This window comes from Micromys minutus (genome assembly GCF_963924665.1).
Source record: "Micromys minutus genome assembly, chromosome: 27".
Taxonomy (NCBI): domain Eukaryota; kingdom Metazoa; phylum Chordata; class Mammalia; order Rodentia; family Muridae; genus Micromys; species Micromys minutus.
In genome coordinates, this window is record NC_137962.1 from 40,069,326 (window position 1) to 40,097,091 (window position 27,766).

Sequence of the window (27,766 nt, forward strand, 5' to 3'; positions counted from 1 at the left end):
TGGAGAAATGGATGAATTGGGGAATGGGCAGATGGTTAAAGCAAAGAGATTGATGGGTGAATGAATGGGTGTTTGGTTGGTTGAGTGGGTGAATATATGAATGAACAGATTGCTGTATGGACAGATTGATGGATGAATATATATATATTTCATATGTATAGTTGAAAGGATAGACAGATAGGTAGATGGGTGAATGGGTGGAAATATGGATGGATAAATACACAAATAAAGAAAAGAATGAGCAGATGGATGGATGGATGGATGGATGGATGGATGGATGGATGGATGGATGGATTGATGGATGGATGGATGGATGGATGGATGGACATGTAGGTGGCTGGAACCTAAACAACAAACAGAAATGCACAGGGCTATGTATACAGTTGTCTTTACCCTGTGTCTTTTCATTCAAAAGCACTGTAAGTGAGATTCATCCAGAGCTTATGTGGACCCATAATTTGATAGTAAGTATAGAAAGACTACAGTTGTCACAAAACTTCAGAGAAATGTGAAGATCTGTGAGATGGGCTGGTGAGCAAGAAGACTTCTTAGAAAACAAAGGTTCAGATCTGCACTTTGGCCAAAGCTATATTTCACACATCTCACCCAACACAAGAACATTAGGAGTAGCAACTAACTTCATGGGCCTCAGAATAAAATTCAGTTATTGTTATTAGAGCATATAGGATTAAGCCAGTAGCAAAAGCCTGGCATTGATGGATTCTCAGGAGAGGGTCTATCATAGAAGACTTTCAACTTTCTATTTGAAAATGTTCACAATCAAATGTTGGGGCTTTTGTACAGTTTGTGCATAGAATAGCAACATCTTCCACATTTTCAAAGTCAACAGGATCAAAAGTTAAACAGTGAAGGCTCTGCTTTCTTCTCCCAGCCTCCTGGTTCCTCCTTCACAGCTGAGCAAGTGCTCCCAGACGCCCATGTTTCTTTCCAGAGATGTTTGACCCCCATAGCACCAAACACCATGGGGCTCCTGACAGTACGGGGCTAGCCTTAGGGTGACTTGGTAATAACATCAGTCCCTGACCCCTCCATTTCTTGATGTTTATTTAAATATAATATGCCTGTCATCTTTACAACAAACTTCTGCAAAGAAACTGTCTCCAGAGATTAGGCATTTCCACAAGGATGTTCTCGTGAGAGGCCCTCCCTCATGAGCCTAGATCGCCTCTCGGCACTACCGAACAGGTATGATTTGCTGCGGGTGGGTCTCTGTGAAGAAGCTGTAGATGCTCAGGCAGTGGGTATCCTATTTCTCACTATGGAGGCAGAAGTCTCTCATTAGTGAGTAGTAGGTTGTTTCTTATAAAATGGCCACAACCGTAGTGTTGCTCGGGTGACCTCCCATGACCTCTTCTCTCATTACAATTGAAGTCACCCTGGACCAGAACCTACTAACATGATCTCTGGTAAACCTGAGAACTTCCATAAGGACCCTGTCACCTGACACAGTCACTATTGGAAGCCTTAGGTGTTGGAACTTCAACACTCGGGGGACAGGACTTGGTCTGGCTTATAACTCTGTGCACAGTGTTGGTGAGAGATGACTCTTTGATTGTCTTCTTTGCAGTGGGGACACCTGAGCGTTCTAATGCTGATTCACAAAGGTGTCGTCCCCAGAAAGAACACACATGCCCTCAGTGGGGTGAGGTGGGCAGCTTGTATGAAAGAGAAGTGCTAGCCACTCTGAAAGGGAGAGATGAGTCCCCAGAGATGAATGGGAGCTCGCTTTGCTGCCCCAGGTACCCACACAGACACAGGCAAACCTGTGAACACATGCGACCTCACAGTGCTTTGGGATCTTCTTTCAGCTTGCTACATGATGCAGTTTATTGGGGGTGATGAATGAATCAGAGACTGAGGTGGTGGGTGAGGAAGATGTTCTCAAATGGGAACACCACCTTGCTAACCCAGGACACCCTAGTGTAGCCAGAATTGTACCAGACCTCTCAAATTCATGCCCAGACCCTTGACTGTCCAGTCCCCTTCACAGCTTCAGCCCACAAGTGGCATGGACTAACCCCTCCCCCAACTCCTCTGAGCACTTGTGAGACAGGTGACCTTTTAGGAAAGGGTCACAGAACCCAGGTGGCAAAAAAAAAAAAAAAAAAAAACCACTGTCACCTTGGTGCTCTTGGCCCTTAGCTCATCTCTCTGACCCAAGCCTCAGTCCCTTCCAGACCCTGGTGACTCTGACACCCATGCAGCCCTGTCTACTATTCCCATTCTCTGTTTTTTCTTCTTGTGTGGGTCCTCACTTCCCAGCCGACATGGGGTCTGTTTGTCCATCTGCTTGTTGCATTGGGTCTTTGGAGTTCACATACACTAGGTAAATACCACTGAGCAATTCCCCCATGCCCTTTTCTTAAGCTTTTAATTTTAAGACACCACCTTGCTAAGTAAGTCAAGCTTGCCTTGATTGTTTTGAACTTTTGGTTCTCCTGGGTTCTATGTGAGGAGTTTCTGACCTCTAAATGCCTTTCTCCTCTGACTCACTGCCTCTCGCAGATGCCCTAACCAGCTCCATTTTACACAGGAAAACACTGAGGCCAAGAGAGGCCAACTGACTGGCTCAAGGTCACTCAGGGACAACACCAGATCTGGGCTCTCTTCTGTCCTGGAGAAAGGGGAAGAGTTGGGGGCATCAGCGCAGGATCCGTCTGCTGGGAATGAAGCAGAGATTCCTTGAGGTAATGTATGTCACCCCACACGACTAACGTCATAAATAGCACTGGATCCGCAAGTCCACCTGGGGCCAACACCCTGGCCGGCAGTGGTTCTGTATCCTGTTCCCTGCCACAGCAGAACTAAGAAAATCTCACCAGCAAAGATTACAGCTGAATGCCTGTCTCCTGGCTGAGAGAATGCTGACACACACACACACACACACACACACACACACACACACACACACACAGGTCCCTGCCCCCCTCCAGGGGCTGAACATACATGCACATGATTAAGTAGGCTGTGTGAACCTGAACAGGTGACTTGGCTTTTCTGAACCTCGGTTGTGTTCATCTGTGAGAAGAAGAGAAGGGATTCATTTGCGGAACATGGGTATAACTGTAACATTCATGGATGTGTCTTGCTGGAGGCTGTGGACAATTATTAAAATCTGAGGAATAGAAGGGACAAGGGTCAGGGTAGTGTAGGGGATGCATCATCAGCCTTAGTACCAGGCGCCTGGTCTCTGTCATGGAAAAACAAAAACAAAAACAAAAAAAAAAAAAACCAACATCTGGGGAGATGGCTGTGTTAATAAAGTGCTTGACACACAAGCCTAAGAGCCTGAGTTCAAATCCCCAACACCCACATAAATAGCTGGTGGCCTCGGGAGAGAAGCTGAGGCAGGCAGATTGCAGGAATGCTGTTCTGTCTGAGTCAGGGAGGCAGTGGCCCTCAGGTTCAGTGTCTCAAAAGATGTGGAGAGCAAGACACCTGCTATCAACCACATGTGGTTTCTGCCTTTAGGGTGCCTCTTAGCGGTGGAGGATTGAGGTAGAGGAGTCTCAAGTCCAGAAACACTTTGAGTCTCAGAGAGAATATACCCAAGAAGTGTGATGTCCTCAAGCACTCTGGCCACTCAGGGGACATCCCTTATCCTGAACATCTGCCCACTTCAGGACCCTCCTCGGTGACTGCTTCCTGGGCTCCAAATATCAGGATTTCACACCCATATCTACCCAGAGCCGGGCCCTTACCATTTCAGTGTCAGTGTTGACACAACATCACCCTCTAAGCTTGCAATGCACCTTGGCCTCCCCTGCTCTGCACAGTGATGGTGAGTGGAGCTCCTCACAGCCAGTGAAACCTAACCCCAGCCTTCCCCCATCAGACCAACCCTACCCAGCACAGCACCAACTCCCTCTTTCCAACAGGACTTGGACAGGAAAGTTCCTAGCACAGCAGGGGACTACCCTTTTGTAACTCTCCAGAGATGCCAGTCTGAGAAGGCAGCCAGTGTGACACCAGGTGTGGTTGGGAAACACAAAGGAAGAGCATCCTTGTGGGTCCTGGATCAAGCCGTACCTGAATCGTTATAGAACTGATAAATCTCCCCTCATCTTAAGGCAGACTGAACTGCACTGTCCCGTCATTTAGAGTCAAAAAAGTCTTCGGTGATATATTTAAACTCCCGATTTGCACTCTTGTGAAGACTGACTGGGCTAATTCGTCAAGGCTGTCGGGATTAACACGGACTTGAAACAGAAGGGCTTCAGGACACACTGTTGACTTTCTAGCTGTGTGACCTTGGACAAGGTTCTAGACATCTCTGAGATTTTATCCCTTCAAATTTCTGAGTTCTATGCAAGGGTTGTAAAGTGATAGGCCTAGATCACAAGACACACAGTAGGTGCTCGATAAATGTACCCTGGCAATGCGATTCACCCAACATGGCTTACTTTCAGAACAGGATGTGTTGTTGTCAGGGCCTTCCCTCACAGTGGACCCTGACCCCGCCTCGTCTATTGCTTTTATTCAAGAAAGAAATTCAAGAAAGAAATGAACTTTGAAGCCAAAGGAACCTGGGTGTGAATCATCCTTCCGTTTTTGTGACTTTAAGCAAATTGGCCAGCCACTCGGGACCTTGTTCCTTCATCAGTTAAGTGGATAAGGCGTTTCCTACCTCTTGAGAAGACATAAGGAGGAACACTGTTCCCCAGTGGTGTCCTGCAGGTGAGACAATAGTTTACCTGCCTGCCTCAAGATCTTCCTCAAGGGGTGCTCCATAGTCCTGAACTGGAGTCCAGCCTCCCTGGGCTCGGTCTTGCCTGTGACTCCAACTGTCAGTCTGCCATGATGAGATCAAAGCCCTGAGCCCACACTTCAGGCCCTGACATCCCTCCAGGTGTCCTGAGTGCCTTCCAAGGTGTCCCCAAGTCAACACAAGTTTCTGGCTGCCATGTCCTCTTGGTTGGATTTGGGTCTGCCACCCTGACCTTGGCCTTAGTGGGCTGTGGATACTCAGATCCTGTGCCTTCTCTCTGAAGCCTGAAGCTGCCACCCCTGAACTCAGAACCTTCATAGACAGTCGTGGAAAAAAACTACTCATATTGTGAGATGTTGGTCTTAATTGTCAACCTGACCTAGTGCCCACTAGGATTAAAAAAAAAAAAAAAAAAAAAAAAAAAAAAAGGTCACTTCCAGAGATTAACCTGGGAAGTTGTCATTGTCCTTGCTTCCATCCAAGGATCCAGATCATGAATGAACTGTTGGGAGGTGGTGACCTGTGGAAGGAAGTGACAGGCTAGAAATGAGCCTTTGAAGGGCATCCAACATGGCCTCTTCTTTCTACTTCCCGATGCTTCTTGGACCCCAAGTTGTGAGCCATGCTACTTCATGAAGCTCTACCTGCTACAGTCCCGGAACAATGGAGCAGCTAAATGGGGCTGACACCTCTGAAACTGGTAGCCAAAATAAGTCCTCCTCTTATAGATGGTCTTCTTGGTATCCGTCACAGGCAAATGTGAACACACAAGAACTTGCCCACCTAAGTATACTGGGTGTTTCTTTTCACTGCCCAGCCAGGTTCCCCCACTGATCACTCTTTACGGCCAGCAGTGGGGAGGGAGGAGTGGGGTTTCCTTACCTCCTGTTTCCTACTGTCAAGAATGGGACCACATAACTGACCACATCAGCAGCTGGAAGTTTAATTCGGGGTAGGGGTGAGGAGAGGAGCCTTGTGAAACATCCATTCATTCACCTGTCTCCAAACTCAGACCTTGCGTGGTGTCTGCATCCTAAGAGATCAGAGACCCTCAGGAACCAGGAAAGTGATGTGCCTTTCTCCCTCCAAAGCATCCTTACCGGTGACATTTGGCAAACATTTTCAGGGGCTCCTAGCTTCCCTCAAGCCTAAGCTTACTCCTTATAGCAGGGCTACACAGATGGGAAACTGAGGCACCGAAAATGAGGCTTGTCCAAAAGTGGGCAATGCCTCTCCTTCTGCCAGACACTGACTTACTACGTAGAAGTGCCAGCCTGGGTCCCAGCTGCAATGCCAGCGCTGTGTGCTGCAGACCCACAACATGTCATTGCCATAGGAGGTACTCCCCCACACAAGGTACCCCCACAATGCCTCAGGGTGTAGTAAGAACACAGTATGTGTAAGGGACCTGGCCTGGTCCCTTTACCCTGAACAACCCCTGTTCCTTTCCTTCCCTCTTCCTTTCCTTGCAGGCTTCGAACAAAGTGTGGCTGCCACCCAAGGTGATCATGGAAGGCTTCATGCAAGAGGTGTGCCCTGCTTGGACCTTAGTGCCGGGTGCTGTAGGGAGGTAGAGGCCAAGGGTTATTAATAGGCCTGGCTCAATAGGCCTGGATGGGGGGTGAATGTGATACAGACACCCAGCACCGTGGCTGGGGAGTACCTGACACCGGAAGGGGAGGGGGCCAGGGGCTGGGGGAGCGCCACCTCCCAAAATAGCCAGGGCTGTAAACTATTTAAGTGGCTGTCCCACCTCAAGTCTCATTTCCCAACAGGAACTCCCACCAGCCCAGCTTTTCTGTATAGGCTCCAGCCTCTGCTCATCCAAGGTAAGCGGTAGCCTCTGAGGTTGGAGGATGGAGAAGGCAGAATCAGGCCAATTGGGAGGGACAGCCACGCCGCTGTTTCTCTAGAATCAATATGGAGGCTGTGGAGTACGGGACTCCTGGGTTCTCTCCCTGCCTCTTGGGTGGCCTGAGTAAATCCTTACCCCGACGCTGAACCTCGGCGCTCCATCTGATGGGCCTAATAGGTAGGGCCATGTGTCTGTGTGGGTCTCCTGGCTCTATCAGGGGCGCAGAGTGCAGAGAGTGGGAGGTGAGCACTTCGGAGAGGAGTTGATTGGCTAAGCCGACAACAGGCACCATTCACTGAGGATGTCTCAGGCCCAGAGAGGGAGGTTCAACTGCTGTGAGCTCAGCAACAGAGGAGGAGCAAGGTGAGAACTTCTACCTTAAGAGCCAGTATGGGGTTCAGATGTACTGTAGGACTGAGGCTGGGGTAAGAGGAAGGATATCTAAGAGGTTTACAGCACACCAAGTCACACCAATAAGCTGACCCTGCTCTGCCACTGCCTCTCTATGGGTCTTTAGGTATCTAGAGACCCCAGGCTTACTACAGAACAAGGGTCTCGAGTTGGAGAAACAGATGCTGTAACTAGGCCACAGGGTAAAGAGTCTGGACATTGAACTGTCAACACAGAAGCCTGGCACATTGGAGCTGGCAGTCCAGCTTGGAGCAAGGGGCAGAGACTGAGGCCACTGAGTGAACTGAATTAGGAGCCATAGGAGCTAAGGCAGCTGAAGGGTCCAGGAAGCTGGGGGATCTGGAGAGGACCTCATGCCCAGTGCTAAGAAACTAGGGGCTGTAGCCTAACAGCCTTGGGAGCCAGCTGGCAGGCTCTGGCCCAAAGACGCTGACTCACCAGGAGGGGGCAGCTGGAGCCAGGCACTCCTAAGGTTTCCAGGAAGGGCAGCCTTCCAGGGCTCAGTCAGGGGAGACAGTGTTGACAGCAAGTTGTCAGGCAACTTGAGCTACTGGGCAGCTGGGAAGCTGTCCCTTGGTCCCCAGTATCATCACCATCCCAGATGCTGCCCACCTGCCTCAGGTTCCGCACAGAGATCCACCCATCTCTCACACGACACAGGCAGGCCAAAGCCCAGAGATAAAGGTTATAGCTCAAGGTCATGTAGGGATCCAGGATGGCTCACATTTAGAACTCTGTGTATGTCTAGTGCTCACACACTTCGAAGGCTGTGAGCCACAGTCTGAATCTTTGGGAGACCCCAGGGAAGATGGCAGCACTGTACTCCGGTCACACAAGGTGGCTCCCAGAGGTGATACTCTGATCACAAAACCTGGTAGTCTAGAAAGTATGGTCGGATGGAACCAACCCTTATCCACAAATGATGGCCCCGTTGAAAGGTGGCTAGCTGTTCCATAGGGCCTCCCTCATCTCAGCGTCCCTAATGGGAGTTAGGTGGAACTCAACCCAGCTGTGGTAGCCCTGGAGACCAGGAAGGGCAAGAAAAGGGTCTTCTGACAGATAAACTGGCGTTCTCGCAGGAATCAAATCAAGTTTCAGAATGTGTTCAGGTGAGGGATGGAGCCCAGACAGAGAGCCTCTGCTCAGAGGTCTGATGGGTCAGGCTACCTCCTCCCTGAGTCCTGTGGCTCAGGTTTCAAGTTCTTGGCATAAATTTGCATCCAGGACAGGGGACCGGAGGCTACTGGAGGCGTGGAGAGACAATGAGTATAAAGCCTAGGGGCCCCACTGGGGTGGAGGCTGGTCAGCAAGAGGACATTATCCCAGTTGCCCAGACCAGAGCCTCGCTGCCTCCCCAAATGCCCTTAACAGCAGCAGAACTCTCCAGTCTCTGCTGGTGGCCCCTTAGATCAGGAGATTGCCCCTGGCGGCGGGGTCCTGGTCGAGCCCCCCGAATGCCCAGGAACTCACGGGCGTGTGGCCCGTTTGGCTTGAAGGCGCCGCGGGACTGAGCTGCGGAGCTGTGCGCGGAGCTCGGCGCCCCCTGGCGCGGAGCCAGGCCGGGCGGGCGTGCGCCTGGCGCGCGACACTGCAGCGCTGGTCATATGAGCAGAAAGGATGAGAAGAACACTTTTTAATCTTTTCGCACTTGCTCTGCCCGCTTAAACAGTTGCAGGATGTCGATGACAGACTTGCTCAGCGCTGAGGACATCAAGAAGGCGATAGGAGCCTTTGCTGGTGAGCAGTGCACTTCCCTGCCCGGCCCTGTCCCCTTGCCCTCTTCCCGCTTCCTGGGCACCCTGCATCCCTCTGCGAAGCCTCCCCAGTTTCTTCCCCCATGCATCGGTCCTCATCCTCGGGGTTGGCTCCTTGGTCCTTTGCTTTCTAAGAGCTGCACGGACTGTGCTCCGGGACTGAGCCTCACAAAGTTGAGGATGCAGAGAGTGGCCTCTGGGGGGGCTCACGGGGCGTCCAGGACCAAGTGTGAAGATCAGGGTGGGAAGAAGGACTCAGACTTCCCCTCTGAAAAGTGTAGAAGGGTCCCCAAGTCTGACCTTTCTTTTCAAGAGACCCCTTCCCCCCCACCCCGCCTCCCCGGTCTCCAACAAGACTTTTCCTGGAAGGTAGCCCAATAGTGAAGATCCCCTCCCAGGACAGAACTGAGGGCACAGTGACCTTTTTGCACTCAGCCCTGCCCAGCCCGGCTCAGCTCCCCATCAGTACCCCCCAGGATCCAATCCCTTTAGGTAGTCCAAGAGAGGGGTTCCCACTCAGCTGTGTGATCTAGTTCCTCTGCCTGAAGGGACTATAGCTTAGATGCTCTTCCTCTGTCTCCCAGGTAGGGAAACTGAGGCTGGGATAGGATGAAAGCTGTACAAGGTCACCCAGTCTAGCACAGGAAGAATGAGAACTGAGGTGCTCTCAGCTCTCTGTACCCACAGCTCTAGGTCCCCATCATGGTGTGTAAGAGGACAAAGCAACTTGTTTCCCTCTGACTGTGGGCTGGGGGGGAGACCAAAGCTCTTAAGAGTTTCTGGACTGAGAGGGAAACTCATCTGCTTTTTGTTTAAGTCTCCTTTTCCTCTGAGCACACACAGGAAGCTCCGGGAAGCCCCTTTCCCTCCGGGAGCACTGTGACAACCCATTCACGGTGCCTTGAGCCACTTTGTCACCTTGAGAATGAAACTCAGTTGAGTTTTTGAAAGTCCTTCATCCCACCTCCAGCCTCTGGGATGGGTCTCAGAGTCTGTGCAGGACTTCTGGGTCCTCCCCTGCCCCTCCCATGATGTGACCTTGGTAGAAATGTGTCCTCTCAGTTGATTTACTGACAACAGTACGTGAGCATGAGAGAGATCTGCTTTTCCGCCCACCCCATGAGCGTCCATCGAATGCCCATGAGCAACCCACCCAGCCCTCACCAAAAAGGCTTCATAGAAATACATTTCCGGGAGGCCAACAGATTCCATGTGGTTCCTCTGTGTGTGTGTGTGGCCGGGGGTGGGGGGGGGGAGAATGTACGACCTTGGGCAGAGCACCCTTTCCCGTCTGAGTTCTCTCTGCCCTCTCTTTCCCTACAGGCATGCGGGTGCCCTGTAATTCATGCTACAACATCCATTTCCCTGATTTTCCCCAGTGCCCCTCCCTGTCCTTCTTTAACCTCCTCCTTCCCCCCAACAGCTGCAGACTCCTTCGACCACAAAAAGTTCTTCCAGATGGTGGGCCTGAAGAAAAAGAACCCGGATGACGTGAAGAAGGTTTTCCATATTCTGGACAAAGACAAAAGTGGCTTCATTGAAGAGGATGAGCTGGGGTAAACTGAGGTCTGGGGGTGGGAGGGAGAAGGAAGAACCAGCTGATAACTCCCCAAGTTTCCATCCACCCCTCCTAGCAAGCAGGCTTTGTTTTGTCTCTGCAGGGCAATGTCCCAGGCACCAGGGAAAGACACTTCCTGCTTCCGGGAGGGTCAAACCCTCAGCCCAGAGTGCAGCTAACTAGGTTAAATTATAGGCACTTAATATTGCTAATGGAATGGAGTTACTTAATAATTTAATACCAGTGAAGGAGCACTTATTCTGGCTGCCTCCCACCGCAAGCAAGGCAGGAGGTATTCTCCTCGGAGTGTCATTGATTTCCGTGTGTCTGAAAGGCACCTTCACTGGTCTGCAGACCCTCACGCCTCTGGACCAGAACTGCAGCTAAGCAACTTCTAGGCGAGCCAAGGAGGCAGAGGCAGCTCTGGATCCTCAGGGTCCTTGGAGCAGAGCTCAGAGGAGGTGGCAAATCCACATCAGCAGAGAGCCCTCTGCCCTAGTCCACCTCAGCCACCTGGCCCTGTATCTGATGACCCAGCTGCGCCTTCTGTTACTTTCCAGCCAAAACCGCTTTGTATTTTGTTAGGAACAGAAGGCAGAAGGTGTTCAGAGATTAATTTTTAAGTAGGTACTCCCTCAACCTATCCTGTCTCTCCTCCAAACTTTACCCCAAGGACGCCTTCTTCTAGAACCTTCTTCCACCTACTTATGTGTGCCCGACAAAGAGGTGTACACACATGTACATGTGCATACTAAGTGCTCCTCATCCTCCAGGTATCACCATCTCTACAGAGCCTCCATACCCGGGTAGGAGGCATGGCTTCCCTCTGGCTCCTCTGTCTGTGTGTCCATCTCTCCATCACAAATGAGCCTGAGGTCGGTCTGTGAGAACTTGTGTTCTTCCTCATTTACACAGAAGGCTTATTACAACCATGACGGTGACCCAAGTTTTTATGCATTTATTAGATAAACAAAGGCAAGTGTCCCCTAAACTGGGGTCAACCCTGCATAGAGGGCCATCACCCATCACATACCCACCAAGGCCAATCCAGCTGCACACAGGTCTACACCACCTGCTGCCTGTCCCGGCTGCCCTAGCTGGGCAAGGATGCCAGCCCACCATTCAGTGAGGTTCTGCAGGTGACCTTGACCTGACTTCCTTCCTCCCTTCTCTCCCCCAGGTCCATTCTGAAGGGCTTCTCCTCAGATGCCAGAGACCTGTCTGCTAAAGAAACAAAGACGCTGCTGGCCGCTGGAGACAAGGACGGGGACGGCAAGATTGGGGTTGAAGGTGGGTAGCCATGACCGTCACTCTGGGAACACTGGGATATGTATCTGTTGAACCTTTGGTCGGTTGAAAAGAATGAGAGATGAGGAGGGGGAAAAGAAGACAGCCCATAGGTTAGAGAATTCTGCCAAGTTAAGTCTGCCAGGCAGAGAAACACGGCTATATATGTTTTCCAAAATTTGAACAACCCATGAGGAATAACCCCCTTTCCCACTGAGTAAAGAAATGTGGGAGGGAGAATTGGAGATTTTCCCTGCATTTTTGCTTAGTTTCTGATCCAGGATCTGCCTACATTGGCTGTGTGACCTTGGGCAGTGTCTGTCCTTCTCTAAACCTGAGGCTCACTTCTGTAACCAGAGGAGATCGGCCCTCTGATCCCCCAGGACCCTCAGGTCCTTGTAGTATCAGATTCCAAGGATGGAAATTCCTTATCTGCTGTCCTCCTGGTGTTCTATAACCTCAGATAAGTTTTTGGCTTCATTCACTTGTATCCCATCGTTGTAGGAGAACCAGGTAAGAACGGCCAACCAGCACCCAATTCCCAGTTGGAAGTTCGAATGTGCACTAAAGGCAGCTTTGCTCTGAGCCCAGGCACAAGCCTGCCGGCCCACCATCCCACATGCTTATTTGGCCAACCTGTCTGGTGTCTACAGGGCACGTCCCAGAACTGTCAGCTTTCTTAGCTACGTGACACTTCGCAGAGGGTCAAAAGGGTGGCCCTGGTCTTAGCCTGGTTCAGAGAGCTAGGACATGGGGTTTGACAGGGCTTTCAAGTCTAGTTTGAACGTGTCGGAGCACGCCACATGCTTGCTTGGTATCCCTTTCTGCCAACATAAAACCAAAATGTATTTAGGTGCCTCTGGGGCTCAGACCCAGCCTTTTTTGGGGGGGTCTTTCTAGTGTTAGAACTTTTGCAGGGCTCAGCACTTTCATCTCTGGGGGAATGATGGTTCTTTTCTCATGAGAAATCCCTGAGGATATGGTGTGCTAATATGTAAAGTGCCTAGGACAGGACCAGGAAGAGCATTCAAATAGCAAGTGTGTGCCTGTTAACTAAAAAAAGGGGGAGAGGGCTGGGGGAGGGGCCTAGATAGCATTTGCACTTCAACTACCCAGGACTCTGTTCTGAAGCAAGTGCTTAGTAAACGCCTGTTGCCTGACTCCCACACTCCACTTCCCTTCTGCTCCTCACCATATGTGACCTTGAGCACATTCCCTACCTATACCTGGGCTCTCTTGCCTGGCATGTGGGTTGTTGCATAAGCTCATGTTGGGGCCTGTAAGCGGTGTAGACACAGATTGCTTTGGGAAAAATATGGGATTCTGAAGGTACTCAGAAGCTTAAAGGGATTTTTGATGAAAGCTAGAATGAAATTCAGATGCAGAGGATACCACAGGACCTGGCTGTTCTTTGGGGTGGCAGGAAGGAGGGACCTTTTGAGGGACCTGAGCAGAAAGTTCAGGAGAGACTCTTAGCAGCTTGGCAACTCAAGTGACTCCGGCCAGCAGCTGCGTTTGCACCCCGTTTCTTCTCAGTTCCACCACAAGCCCTGGTTTCCATTGCAACTCAGTTTGTCCCCCTCCCATTTCTCGGATGCAGCTCAGAGGTGGAGGCAGGGTCTTCATGCTGGCTGCTCCCGGCCAACCTAAGTGAAGAAGAAAACCAGGGCAGTACTTGACCTGGTTCCCTCCTGCCTCCCCGGCTCTCTGCCATATTGGGTCTTAAAGGGCCAACTAAACTCTTTCAAAAGACTCATAGGCAGTTACCAAGATCATCGGGTAAAAATGAAGATAATTAGGACAGGAGCTGGAGAGATGGCTCAGTGGCTAAGAGCACTGGCAGCTCCTCTAGAGGACCCGGGTTCAATTCCCGGCATCTACATGGCAGCTCACAACTGTCTGTAACTCCAGTTCCAGGGGATCCATCACACTGGGCATCCATGGGGTGAACATATCTGTACCTACAGGCAAACTGCTCATAAACATAAAATTTAAAAATAATTAGGACAAAGGTGTAGCACCACAAGGAATCCTTGAACAACAGGAATACAATCCTTAGATGCAGCATCAGGAAAAAACACCCATGAAAACATAAGAGCATTGGTGGCAGTGCCCAGTGCTTACTAAATCAGTACCCAATGAATGGTAGCTATGTTCTGTTCACACACACACACACACACACACACACACACACACACACACACACACACACACGGTCAGGTCATTCAGTCTGAGTTTATTAGAATTAAAAACCTCAGGACCAAAGGTGTGTTGGATTCCAGACAAAGTGTAGCCATGGCCCTGAAAGAGTTTCAGATTTCCAGATTTGCTATTAGGGACACTGATCTATGCCAGGCAGAGTGGAAGTTCAGGCAGCTGAGATATGGAAGCCCGAGGCTTGAGTGCTACAGGTCAGGATTCAGCAGGCAAAGTGTAGCCATGGTCCTGGTACCAGTGAATCTACTGAGGCAGGGATGGTTAGGGAAGATCTCGAAACTGGTTTGGCAGGAGTGATCAAGAGGTACTCCCTAGGGTGTCTCAGGCTGGAGCTATGGTGTTATCTCCTTTCCTCCTGGGATGACAGAGGACGTCCATTCAGAAAAGGCAGCTCAGGGAGGCCAAGGTCACACTATGTTCAAGATTCAGGCTTTAACCACAGTCTGTCTGACAGCACAGCAGAGGCCTGGACCAAGCTGTGCTGTTTGCATAGCACCTCGGGTCCTGGGGGTATCAGGACAAGGATAAAGAGATGGGACAAAGATGGCATTGTGGCATAAAGGCCCTAGTCTGTGCTTCCTTAGTGAAGATGCCCCACCCCCACTTCTGTAACCCAGCTTGAGGATTGATGATGCAGACAAGAGTGACATGGGAGGAGACAGAGTCCTTCTCTGGGGCCAGGATGTTCTGTGGCCAGAGAATCTTGTGCCCTACCTTCAGCCTAAGGATGCTTCAACTTCTGTTGGACCCAGGCAACTCACAGTGCCCGCCCTGCTCTTTAGAACCAAGGCTAGATCGCCATCTTGTCCCTAAGGTTATTCCACTGCACGAAAGATCTTGAATCAGGACTGGGGCTCACTGTGATGCTGAGCCATGGTAGCAGTCACACGTAGCTTTCCTATGCACCAGACACTGTCCTCGGCTGTCTTCTTAGCTGCCTGTGAGGTAGACACCATTAGGGTTCCCACTTTAGAGGCAGCGATAGTGGGGCTCAGAGGTAAGAAAGACAGAGATGGTCAAGATGCGTGCTGAGGTCTGTTTGCTTGCAGCAATGTTTCCTGCAGCCTGTTTGAAGCCTGGGATGCGGTTGGAGTTTAGTAAGTGCCTATGGTATTGCATCTTGTGGCTTACTTCTTTCTGCAATGCTTGGATTTCCCTAAAGAAATCCAAGAAATCCTAAAAGAAATCATCTTTTTCCCTTCTGTTCTCAACCCAGCACCAAAAGGAGGGCCTGGTGCATGGTGGGAGAAGAGAGAAATTTGTTTAGTGAAAGAAAGAGAGAAGGGAGAAAGGAATGAATGAGGGATAAACTAGTGAATGAATAAATGAATCAATCAGTCATGATCAATCAATTAGTGAGGGAAAGATGAAACAGATAAATATGTATCCTGCGAGGCTGCAGGAAGGAGCAGGTCTAACTCCAGCATGTAAAGAGGGGCTCTGCATGCACAGGGACAGAGGGGGAGGTAGCTAGGGGCTTGTAGCCACAGGTGCTCTGGGAGTTCGGAGCCAGCAATGGCCACTCTCCCCAGCTCTTCTTGTCTTTCCAGGGAGAATGATGTTTATGTGGTTCTTTGAGAACCTAACACAGGAAGGGAGAAGGAAGATGCTGTATAGCAAGGCTCCTCCGTCAGACTCTGGTTTCTGGGGCAGCTACTTCCAGGAAGTTTTAAGACATTTATAGATGTGATCAATTGCTAATGGCCACCCTAAAAGGTCCGGCAGAAGGGCAGGGGAAGCAGAAGAGAGAAAGAGAGCAAGAGAGAGAGAGAGAGAGAGAGAGAGAGAGAGAGAGAGAGAAGAGAGAGACCACAGAAGGGAGGGGTGACAGCCCAGCTGTGACCTTGAAGACCAGAAACAGACACACTAGGGTCATGGTTTTCTCCATTTCTCAGCCATGGATCTCATGGGCTGGTCCCTCTGGTTCCCACTCAGAAATGTTTGCTTCAAGCACCTGCAATTTTGTTGTTGTTGTTGTTGTTGTTGTTACATGGTAGTGCCAATGGACCGGGGAACCGCACAGAAGAGAGGCTTCTCAGTAATTCTAGAAAACAAGGACTATTACTATCCGCTTTACAAGTGAAGCCATAAAATGAAGGTTATAAGTACCAGGGATCCTTCAGGAGGGCTGCGCTTGGAGGTCCCGCCAGGACCCCGTGCTATCTACAGAATGTGTCTCCAGCCTGGCTTTCCACACTCAACATGCAAGGGACATGCAGCAGACAGGGATGAGGTCAGCATCGAGCCCGTTTCCTGTGTGTCCCTGGGCATTACAGCCGTGACTCCCCAGTCCAGCTCAGACCTCACAGAGCTTCACTGATCTGTGCAGACAGAGAAACTGAGCCTCAGAAAGCCTAGGCGCTTGCTTCTTTGCCCACTGAGTTTTAGGATCTACACACCACACGCTTCACAGTTGGGCATCCTTCCATGTGTGACCCAGGGACAGGGATGGTTCTGCTTGCCCGTGCTTTGTGCCAGCTGCAGCTCCAGCACCTGTCCCCTGGGCTTTGCTCCTTTGGTAGAAAAACATAGTTATTGTCATTGTAGGGACGGAGCCTTCCTGCTTCCTTCTGGCAAAGTCCTTAGCAGCCTAGCTGGGGGTTGGGAGTTAATAATGGTCAAGTATCACAGGTGGTGAGAATCGGAACCTTCCTGTGCACAGACACCAACCCTGAAAACAGCCTGGCCTCTCCACCTTCTGGGCATGCATTCCCTCATCCATGAAGCTGGTGTAAATGCCCACCTCTGGGACTTCTTGCTTTAGCTTAAGAAGCCACCCTGCTCTTTCCTTTAAAAGGAACTAAATCCCAATCCAAACAGAGATGGAACTGAGAGTGAACTAGGAGAAGAGGGGGCAGGAAGGACAGGAGACCCCTGCCTCACTCTGATTCTCCACCCGTCTGCCCAATGGGACTTGATATGAGGGTACCCATTGGGGCCAGCCCACAGCCCCTTAGGTGGGTAGTGTCTGACCCTGTCTCACTACACCCTCACAGCAGCCCCCAGAGGCCAGGAGACAAGGGCCGAAGCCCTCGCTGAGAGATGTGTAAACTGAGGCCCAGTGAATGTTAAGGGGCAGGGCATGTATGCCCTTGGTGCGAAGCGACCTAGGTCTCCTTTCCACAAGCTTCCTCCCCGAAGCCGAGCTGAACGTTTGGAGTTATAAATGTTTCCGTACTTAGCAATCTGCTCCTCTATTCCCGGGCGGACTTCCGCTAGCTCCGGCCTTATGCTGTACTAGATAAGATGGAGTAGGGAGAGGACACGGTGCTACTTATGTAACCGGCCTCTTGAAAAAATGGAGCAGCGGTCAGGGCGGAACAAGACGTCCTCTCTCCACTTATCCCTCTCCTTCCCCTGCTAAGGCTGCAGCTGGAGTCAGATGTAGGGCTCTTCCAATCAGTCGTCGATCCGAAACTCAGCCAGCCTCCAGCCAAGCCTCCATTAGGCTCCTCACAGCTGAGACCCAGCCTCAGTTTCCCCATATATATCAGGAGGGTCAGATACGATAGCTGGAACCATCTGGCAGAGCTCGAGTTCCCCAGGATTGTTGATGCCACCTCCTGGTGGCTGCCTGGCTTGACCCCAAGTGACCCTGCCTCCTCATTCTGCAGCAGGAGAAAGTGATCCTGTTTGCAGCACCCATCTATAAGAAACCGAGCCCTGGAGCTATTTTGAGGCGAGGTGAGGTGATAAACCAGGAGCCAGCCCTTGCTATGGTCATCAGAACAGAGGGAAGGCAGGCCTTCCAGACGCTGACTCCTTGAGTCTCAGTTTCACTCGGGGATATCAGCCTTCGCTGGCCTCACCTGTCAAGAGCTTCTAAATTTGTCCCATCCCCACAGCACCCCGGACTGGGGCAGCCCTAATTAGGCTAATTTCAGTTTCCTAAGGGAAGGAATAGAATGGCTGGTACTCCACTGCCTCCGTGCTCCCTTGTGTCTCCCTCTCTTTCTGATTGGACAAGGAAGACATCAGAAAGTGTCCTCAGGGGGGTGGCTGGGGGTGGAGCTGTTCCAACATGTCTTGCAGGAGAAAGAACGTTCTAGATTTTCCTAAAGGAACCATGTCCTTTGTACCTCATCAGTAACTGACATAGTTGTAACCATTCTGCATGCCAGGTGCCTCTCATCTGCGTTCCACAAAGTCTTTCTTGTAGCTGTCCCCATTTTACGGATGAGGAGACTGAGGTGGGGTTCTAACTTGGATTGTGTCAGGGGCTTACAGCAGGTTGACTGTTGGGTGTTTGTGTTTCCTAGATGGTCTGACTCCATCCTGTTTGACCTTGATTTGGGGGATTGCTATAGGAGGTTGTTGCACCACAGCTCCTTGCCAGTTGTGCTGGGGAGGTCCAAGGGAGGTGGCACTACTAAATACTACCAACAGCAGCCTCCTCCTGTGTGCTAAGTACCACTGTGCACTTTCTTGGCTGCTCTTCAGGAAAGCTGGGTGAGCTGCCATTATTCCCGCTTCACAAAGCAGAACTCTGAGGTTCAGAGAGGTACCAACGGTGGCCCGTGGCTGCCTAGCCAGTAATAATGGAATGAGCCACAGGCCAGGGTGGCTGCAAGGTCATGGGCAGAAGCCTCAGTAGGGACAGATGACGACCCACACTAGCAATGGGAGGGACGATGACAGACCCCTTCCGCTGTGCCGGGCAGCAGTCGAGCATCCGTGGGTTGGTGGAGCGGCTTAAGGTCTAGAACTGGGTTGCCGACAGCAGCTTCCGGGAGTTGAGAGCTTTCTCTGCCCCAGGCCTGTGGAGGCAGCCGTGGTGCTCACTGGGATAAGCAACCCCAAGAAGCAGCTCGTCTCCTGGGCTCCACTTTGAAGCTGAGGAAATGGAGGCAGGAGTGTCTAGCCAAACTCAGGGAGGAGCTGTTGGTCCCCGGCCCCCCTCGCCCTCTCTGCTTGCTCCAAATGCCGAGTTAGAGCAGGAAGGACACCTTCCGGCTGGGACAGGAGAGATGAGACATCTGCCTCAGGGAATCGAAGAGGATGGCAGAGCGCAGATCCCACCTCCACTGTCTGACACCCAGTTTGCTTTTGGGACTCAACTGACAAATCTGTAGACTTAGACGTCCAAGGTCTCTGTGTTTGTCGTTTGCTTTTCTTTGGGGTGATAGGGTATGTTTTAGAGTTTTAGAGGAGACCTTTGCCCGGAAAGCTGTTAGTTGATTGGCAGTTCCTAAGAGCGTTGCCGGGAGGCAGACCTGAAGTCCGGAAGTACACTGGCCTTCTTTCATTTTGTCTACAGAGCTCTGATCAGGGATCTAGGAGGGGATAAAATTAGAATCCTATGGTCCCCACTCAAAGCCAGGCTCAGGGGCCTTAAGGACATCCTAGCTAACCCACAGAAGATCCAGGGATCTGTTGTTCTGGGCTTTTGAAAACCTCACAGATCCAAAACATACTATCGGGCTTGAATTCCCACTCTGGTGAGCCCTCAGAAATACTCCTGGTCTCCCAACACTGGCTGTACCCCATCTTGGGTAGACTTCACCCAATCCTATGTAGGTCTCTTCTGATCCCAGCTCATGGGCAGGAGCTGAGAGGAGCCCTGCTGAAGAGCAGTCAGGAGCCCATAATCCCTAGTGTGACTGTAAAGCCTGGCTCCCCTCTGACATCCTGTGAGCAACACTGGGGAATTTGGTTTCCTCACAGGATCTGGGCCACTGGCCTGGTCAGTAGGACTCACACAGTAACTCTGTGAGGCCGGAGGACAAATTACAGCCCTGTTCCTCACTTTTTATTTGACCCTGACTGCTTCAGCCTCGGTTTTCCATCTGTAAAATGGGAATCAACTGTGTACCACCTTTCACACCCCCTACTTCCCTCCCATCCATTCATTGAACATTCAGTTATTGTCACCTGAAGGGCGGTAGGCCACTGGGAAAGGGATAAACAGGGGGATGGAGGGACCAACAAAAATAAGCAGAAAGATAAATAAGATCATGCTATACTGTGCTAAGGCTATGAAGTCACAAAAATGGGCTAACGAGGTAGAGCCAGCAGGGCAATATTGGAGCAGAACGTCTGTCACTCTATACCTGGGTTAAGGGAGGTCACAAATCTCCCCAGAAAAGAAGGACTCCGAGAAGGAATGTGACCACGTTAAAGCTAAACTCTAGGGCCTCAGTTTCCCCAGCAGTAAAATGCAGGTGAGAGTGTGTCTGTCTGTGGAAGTTACAGTAACGCTCCCCGGATTCTTCCCCCAGTCGACATTTGGTGAAAGCCTCACAGGCTGTCAGTGTGGGCAACACAGACAGTGTGGATGAGAATTCTAACAGGATAAAGACAGATGGAGAACCACATTCACTCCAGTCCTGCAAGCTCTGGGGGCTCTGGGCTGAGAAAATGGGTCCATTGACCCCTGGCCCTGGGGGAGCTTCTTCGAACGTTTGAATCCCCATCAGTGTTTTTAAACATTAAGTCCAGGAGCCTTTGGAGATTTCAGGAGCTTCTTCACATGCATGGACTACCGCATCCAGGGACCCCACCTTAAGGACAGGAGGGTGTGGTGTCTGTTTCCCAAGTTCCAGGCTTTGCGCCCCGCACAGAGCCAGGACTAGGACAGCTGCATGGTACGGCTGATCTTGCTGTGGTCAAATTGAATTTTTAAAGTGTTACTTATATTTGCTCAGTGGGACAGTAGCAGGAAGAGTCCCTTTGCCCTTCTTCCAGCCTCCCTGGGGTTAACATTTATGTAACCTCAGTACAGGCTGACACATGGGGAGTGACATCCACTGATGGCCTGCCTGTACGCAGACTGAGCAGACAGAGCTGACTTCTGGGGGGTGGGTGGAAGGGGACTCCCAGGATTCTTTGGTGGCCTTCCGAAGTTGCTTCACACCAGCCTCATATCCATCGCCGGTCCCACTCAGGAAGCTGGCTCTACCTCCCTCCACGGATGGAGAAGGGATGGAAGCATCCTTAGGAACTTCTCCAGGAGGGGCCTAACCCTCTCAGGGTTCTCCTATCAGGTGCATTTCTAGAGGTGACAGGAATTAGCAGGGCCGGAACCTCAGGGGGTCCTGGGAGACAAATGGCAGATTCTACATCTATTCTGACCTCTTGGGTCAAACAGCAGACATTCAAAGAAACTGCGGGCCTCAGAGCCTCCCTTCCCTCAGCTGCAGACTAGATTGGGTGATAAACAATGCAGTGGCTCTGACCATTGCTGATGATAATTGTGTCTTGTTTTTCTTTTGCAGAATTCTCCACTCTGGTGGCTGAAAGCTAAGTGGCGCTAACCGCTTGGGTCTCCCACCTCTCCATCCCCAATGCCCCATCTCAGCCCTTCTCACGGCCCTCCTGAGTTTCTGTTCAGTTTGTTTATGTTATTTTTTACTCCCCCCGTCCTCTATGGCCCTCAGATGACATCATTCTTCTGGAAAATGCTGGAGAAACAATAAAGGCTGTACCAATTGAACACCACCCGTAGGGAGGACCCAGGCCTGGTAGGGTGTTGGTTTGGCAAGTTTTGTCTTTTTCCTTTGAGGACAGTGACAGGTCTAAGGGCAAGATATTTCCTGCCTGCTTGGAATTGAGGGTTCACCTGGGCCACCTCGTTCAATCTTTGCGCCTTTCCCACAAGGGGATGGGGGTGATAGATTGTCCACTTTAAAAATATAAAAACTGCCTTTTGAAGAGCGGAAGGGAGGGGGTTGAGTCTGCAGCTGATTACTCTCCGTACCTGGCGATGCCTTCAGGAATAGCTAGGTCGAAGGACGCAAATGACACTCTGTCAATTGCTTTTGACTTTTCTGTGATAGAGTACCCAATAAGAGAAACTTAAGGGAGGAGCGATTTACTTTGGCTCTCTCAAAGGGTGTGGTCTATCACGACAGGGAAGCCCTGGAGGTAGGATATGCGGTAACAGGCCACATCAAATCACACTGGATCCACAGGTCAGGAAGGAAAGAGGCCAAGGCTGCTGGCTTTCTTCTTCCTTCAGCCTGAGTCTCCAGACCATTGGGTGATGTTGCCCACATTTAAAGTGGGTCTTCTTACCTCAGGCTAATCTACAAACTTCCTCACGGGCATGCTCATGGGCGTATTTCCTAGATGATTCTAGGTCCCTGTCAGGTTGACAAGATGAACTATAGTCACAAATACCCACAAAAGTGAGCCCTTCCCTGCTGTCTCCGAGGAGCACCGCCTCCCTTCCTGGGAAAGCAGTGGTTTCCTCCCAGTGCAAGTAGGACTACCAGGAAGTTCAAAGCATGCACACAGCGAGACCAGCAGATGTGGGCTCCTCCTTCCTCATCACACTCCCCCAAACTCAGCTGCTCTCTTAGCCTTGCTAAGGTTTCAGGAACACGTGTTTGCAGAGACCTTTGCAGGATGTCATTGGCAGCAGCCCTGGAAGGAATACACGGTCACTGTCACAACATAAAGAGCATCAGACTGGGGGAAGTTCAGTGTTCCTCTAGGGTCACACAGACAGAAGCATTAGAAACAGGACCCCAAGCCCCAAATCACTCCCAGTTTCTTGTGCCCCTGTACAAATGTGCCCCGATGGCCAGAAGGACCCTGGGTCATACATCCTCAGAAATGAGGGTCAGCCACTCAGCTCAATCCTGTGGGAAAGGAGGAAAGAACCTCTTTAAAAATCTGAAGCCAGGGTAAATGGTGATCCTGCAGACATAGCAACAAGGCAGCCCTGAGGAAAGTTCCCTTCAGTGCTTCCTGTGGGAGGAGCGGCTGGAGCTTCCTCCCTTTTGCTCTCTGTGGGAGGAGCAGGCTCTAGAGTAGCTCCCAGGTAGAGTAAGCAGGACAAGGCCTTGGAGGAGACCCAGAGCAACCCTGTGTGGATGTGGCTAGACGTGTCTTAATAGCCAGAGGCAAGTGCACGAGAGTGCTGGGTATCAGAGTGTGTACTAACTAGTGTGAGCACATAGGTACACACGTGGAGAGAGCCAGGGCAGTGGTCAGGACCAGGGCTGAGCTGACCCGGGTTTCCATGGGGTCCTCAGAGTTCTCCACTTAGATCCTGAGATAAAAGGAGGGAGGGGCAAGGGGCGGGTATCCCTGTGGGAAACCACCCACAAGGAACACAGGGAACCTTCAGTAGGGACTTTGTCTCCCAGAGCTGTTCCTCGGGACACTGCTGCAACTTTGGGTTGACATCTTTATATCCGGTACCTCTGCCATGTGGAGGTGAGCTGGCTCGTCCTCAGCTCTGAGGGACACTGATGGAACTCTAGAAGTCCCTGAACCACCGCAGTGGCCTAGCTTGTCTCCTAGCGTTTCTCTCTGCTAGAGCTGCGCACTTGGAGTGGAGGTCGGGTCGCATCGTTCAACTAGAAGCTGAGGGATTGCTCGGTCTGTTGAAAGAAACCACGGCTCTCGGCACAACTTCTGGCTTCTGGGTAGTCCAGCCTTCCCTTAGCTTGCCTCCCTCAGGAGGGGCTCTACTGGCTCTTCAGTTAGTCTAGGTGGCCATCCTGGTTGGACCCTCCCCAATCACCTGTCCTGGCTCAAAAACAACCACTGTGACTCTTGCTCCAGCAGGAATCAGAACCCAGGCCCCTCCTGATAGTCAAATGGATGTAGGAAGTCAAGTCCCATCTCTTTCTCTCAGAGGCCATGCGATCCTTGCAGGCAGGGAATTTCCTGTGGGTTCCCCACTCAAGGCCAGGACTTATCCTACAACAGTCCTGGGAGCCATCCATTGGGGTACAGAGGTACTACTGGATCTCACTGAGCTCTGACTCGGTCAGCACAGAGGAGGCTGAGGACTTGCCTGGCCTGCGTATCCAGCATCACACGCACACATTCTAAAAGTAAAGACAGGGGCTGGAGGGATGGCCCAGTGGTTAAAAACACTAGGTACTCTTCCTGAGGTTCTGAGTTCAATCCCAAGCAAGCACATGGTGGCTCACAACCATCTGTAATGGGATCTGATACCTTCTTCTGGTGTGTCTGAAGACAGCTACAGTGTACTCATATAAATAAAATAAATAATTTTTTAAAGTAAAGACAGATGGACAGAGAAGATAAGGGCCTGACTTTAAGCTTCTTTCTGTCCCTTCTTTTCAGTGGGCCTCATTTACAGAGATCTAGTAACTCACTAAGGAAGGGGGACTGGAGAGGGTCCTTCCCCCCTTAGCACCCTCCTCAGTGACCCTGTCACTGGGATCTGAGGTCCCCTGGTGACCCAGCTACGATACCTCTATCGTCTTTGCACCCCCTCTGTATTTCCTCCCTAGATGAACAGGACCCAACTTTCCTTTCCTAAGCTTATGGGAGCCTCCTGGTCTCCTCTACCTGCTTCCAGCAAGACTGAGTTGGGAGTTGGTCGGAGGGTACTCGGCTGGGAGAAGCTGCCAAAGCCAAGCGGTTTCTGCGGTGCCTCACTACACACAGACAGCGGGGAGTGACCTAAGCACCCAGGCACGCAGCATCTCAGGACAGGAGGCAGTTAGTGAGGACTCAGGAGCGAAAGTGGTCAGGAAGAAGAGCAGAGGTGAACATGGGTGGCTGGCAGAGCTGGCTGGGGATCTCCAGGAGCATGGGCTTGGAGACTCCAGCGCCGCTGGGGATGGACGGGCTGATTTCCAGAGCTGCCTCTTCTTCTGCATGTCTCAAGAGGCTTTGTGCTGCTATTCATCACGACCCAAATGCCCCATCCCTCCAGAGTTCCTGGTGAAGTCTAATCAGCAGTTCCGTAAATTAAGAGATGAGGCTGGCAGTCCCAGGAGATCTGCTTTCTAAATAGGCTCAAAGGACAGAGGCTGGGAAGATGGTTGCTGATAAAACATTTAATGAGAAAGAAGGAGACCTGAGTTTGTTTCCTAGCATATCTATCTATCTACATATCTATCTATCTATCTATCTATCTATCTATCTATCTATCTATCTACATATCTACATATCTATCTATCTACATATCTATCTATCTATCTATCTATCTATCTATCTATCATCTATCTACCTACCTACCTAGAGAGACAGACGGGGGCAGTCTGGCATGGTTCCACACACCTGTAATCTCAGCCCTGATGAGGCTGACATAGGAGGCTCTCTGGGGCTGGCTTACTCGCTACCCAGAAACTAAATGGGCTCCAGGTTCAGTGAGGGGTCCTATCTCAAAAGATAATAAAGCAAAGGGCTGGAGAGCTGCTTCAGTGGTTAAGAGCACTGGCTGTTCTTCCAGAGGACCTGGGTTGGATTCCCAACAGCCATACGATGTCTCTCAATCACCTGTAACTCTAGTTTCAGAGGATCCGATGCCCTCTTCTGACCACAGTGGGCACCAGACATACACACGGCACACAGACATACATGTAGGCAAACTATCCATACACATAAAATAAAAACAATAAGGTAGAAATTGATAAAAGGGCACACAGAGTAGACTTCCGGCCTTCCCCCTTACATAGACACACACATATACACGTACATATGCACAAACGTGCACGCTGGAGCACATATACACAACACAACGTAACAAAACAGGGTTGGCAAGACGGTTCAGTGAGTAAGGGAGCTTGCTACCAAGCCTGACAACCTAAGTTTGGTCTGCAGGATCCATGGGGTAAAAAGAGAGAAATGACTCCCCAAATTTGTCCTTTGACCTCCATACGTGCAACGTGGTACATGTGAGTATACTCAAGTACACACACACACACACACACACACACACACATACACACACACACACTAGATAGATAGACAGACAAACAGACAGGCAGATAGATAAATAGATAGATAGATAGATAGATAGAACTTAAAAGATATTCAAGAGCCTGTTAATCTCTACCCAACATGGAAGATGCCCCTGTCTTGAAGCAGAGACCTCAGCCGACTGTTGGAGGGTGGTTTTGCGCACTGTGTGCGTTCACAGCCTGATTTCTATGCCCAGGCACTGGCAAGGTCAAACATATCTGGTCTTGATGCTATGCAAAAATTGTTTTCCATCATTTCTGGTTGGTTAATAAAGCCATAGGCTGATCAGGAAAGGACAGAGGAGGAAGTGGGGACAGCCAAGCCCAGTGAGGGAGTTCCAAAGAGACCAAAGAGAAAAGCAAATGGAAGAGAAGGAGAAGAAGATGTGGAGAGTCTATGTGGAGAGACCAGGAGGAGTCGTCATGAGGTCACAATGAAAGAGCAGTCACGAGGACACATGTGGACCAGAGTGAGCCAGGGCAAGACTCAGATGCAGGTCAAAAGCCATGTGGCTGGGAAATAGGCGGCCTTAGAGGGTTAGAAAGCCTCAGAATCTGTCCAGCAGTACTGCCCGCTTATTAATAAATCTATTGGGTATTCGTGTTAATTATACAGGAGCTAAACCAGGCTAGAGAATGCATAAAAACGCTTTCCAGTTAATTGGGGGCAAACCGGGCAGAGACATCCCCCTCCCAAATACTATTACAGTCAACTCCCAGTCTGCCAGAATCCTGACCTTGGATTTCAAGCCTTCAGGACAGTGAGTAGCCCATCTCTGTCACACTCAAGCTGCCAAGTGTTAAGTGTTTGCTAGAGCAGCTGGGGTGGGCCAAGACATCACCTCTTAACCCATGCCACAGGCGCCCAAGGACAAGCTTATTTTACACATGAGAAAAGAAAGATTCTGGGAAGCTGGGTAAGTTCCCCAAACCACACAGCTAATACAACCGAAAATAGCAAGGCCCTTTTAGCTCATTCAACCACTGAGCAGGAAAAATACAGCAAAGAAGAATCCAGAGAGAGAGAGACTGCATTTTGCTCGAGGATGACATTGGCCCTGGAGCTCACAGCCACAGTATGGGAAAGTGTGGACTCATGGGGTGAAGCTGTCATAGGGTCCTTGGAGATCCAACACAACTCAAATACCAAGTCAATACAGAAAGCAAGAATGTATTGTAGTTAGGTCACTGCTGATCAGTCAGGGACATAGAGTGAACCCCGAAGCTGAACTGTGAACCTACCCTCACCACCAACCCCAGAGTCAGAATGGTACAGAGCATTTAAGCATGCAGATCATAAACATTTGTGAGAACTTAGATTAGGTTAGGTTTTCCCACCAACCTCATTCAGGGATAGAGAACTCTCATAGGGCCGTTTCCCTGTGTGGTACATTTACCTATCCTCACTGGTTGGTTTATTCAGCTGTAGATGGGAGGCTTGGTTAGCATTCATGTCTCAACTTGCCAACCAGGATATCAGTTACCCACCCACATCTCTCTCTCTGCCAAGTAGGTTATCAGGTACCCAGGGAGGGTCTTGGGACACTAAACTTTATTTGACCCCCTACTCAAAATGGAAGTTTTACTCAAAATGGCTTCAGTTTGGTTCATTCTTACAAGGCACGGGGACACCTTGAAAGACAAAGGTGAGGAGGATCACCCAGTCTTCTGAAACGGTAGCCACTGGCCACTGTGATTGCAGACGGGCGCAATGTCAGGTTGAGGGTGGAGACAGCCGATGGGCAGATGTCCTTTGAAAGGTCAGAGGTCATGATGTAGGTTCTTTCCTTTCACCCTGCGGCTTCTGGGAAATAAACTCAGGCCATCGGGCTGGAACAGCAAAGTGCCTATACATGCTGAGCCATCTCACTGGCTGGTAGACACATTTCTTGTGAAGCTCTGTGATCGTCTCTGGTCAGGCCTATGGCTTGGCAGCTCTTTGGAGACAAGCCTGATGCTCTGCCCAGTTGCATGCTTGTGTACTGTCTCAGCGTCGGCCAACCAGAAGCCAGCTGGACCCCAAACTGTATCATTAAGTCTAACATATAAAATGCGTGTATACACCCAGGTTGTTGGCTTTGCATCGCTTAGCAGACTACCCTGGAGAAATCAGCTTAGTGGCCATCCCTTCAGAGTTCTTGCTGAACTCAGTTCTGTAGATTAAGAGATGGGGCCCTGGGAACTCTGCCTCATGAATAAATTCGAATGGCAGAGGCTGGGTGATGGGTGTTAAGGCACCTGGTGTGGGAGCTTGGAGACCTAATTCAGATTCCTGGCACCTAT

General features: G+C 50.6%; 1 protein-coding gene across 1 annotated transcript; it reads left to right on the forward strand.

Annotated features, from left to right (window-relative positions):
- The first annotated feature begins 6,470 nt into the window (after positions 1 to 6,470).
- On the forward strand, positions 6,471 to 21,248 carry PVALB (parvalbumin). The gene is made up of 5 exons (XM_080939711.1): positions 6,471 to 6,558; positions 8,665 to 8,732; positions 10,173 to 10,305; positions 11,488 to 11,597; positions 21,026 to 21,248. The coding sequence occupies exons 2-5, from the start codon at positions 8,672 to 8,674 to the stop codon at positions 21,052 to 21,054; spliced, it is 333 nt and encodes a 110-aa protein (XP_080795837.1). The 5' UTR covers positions 6,471 to 6,558; positions 8,665 to 8,671; the 3' UTR covers positions 21,055 to 21,248.
- The last annotated feature ends 6,518 nt before the right edge of the window (positions 21,249 to 27,766 follow it).

Coding starts and splice junctions, on each gene's coding strand:
- PVALB (XM_080939711.1), top strand. CDS start 8,672: ATGTCGATGACAGACTTGCTCAGCGCTGAGGACATCAAGAAGGCGATA. Junction 8,733..10,172: donor GGCGATAGGAGCCTTTGCTG/GTGAGCAGTGCA, acceptor TCCCCCCAACAG/CTGCAGACTCCTTCGACCAC. Junction 11,598..21,025: donor CGGCAAGATTGGGGTTGAAG/GTGGGTAGCCAT, acceptor TTTCTTTTGCAG/AATTCTCCACTCTGGTGGCT.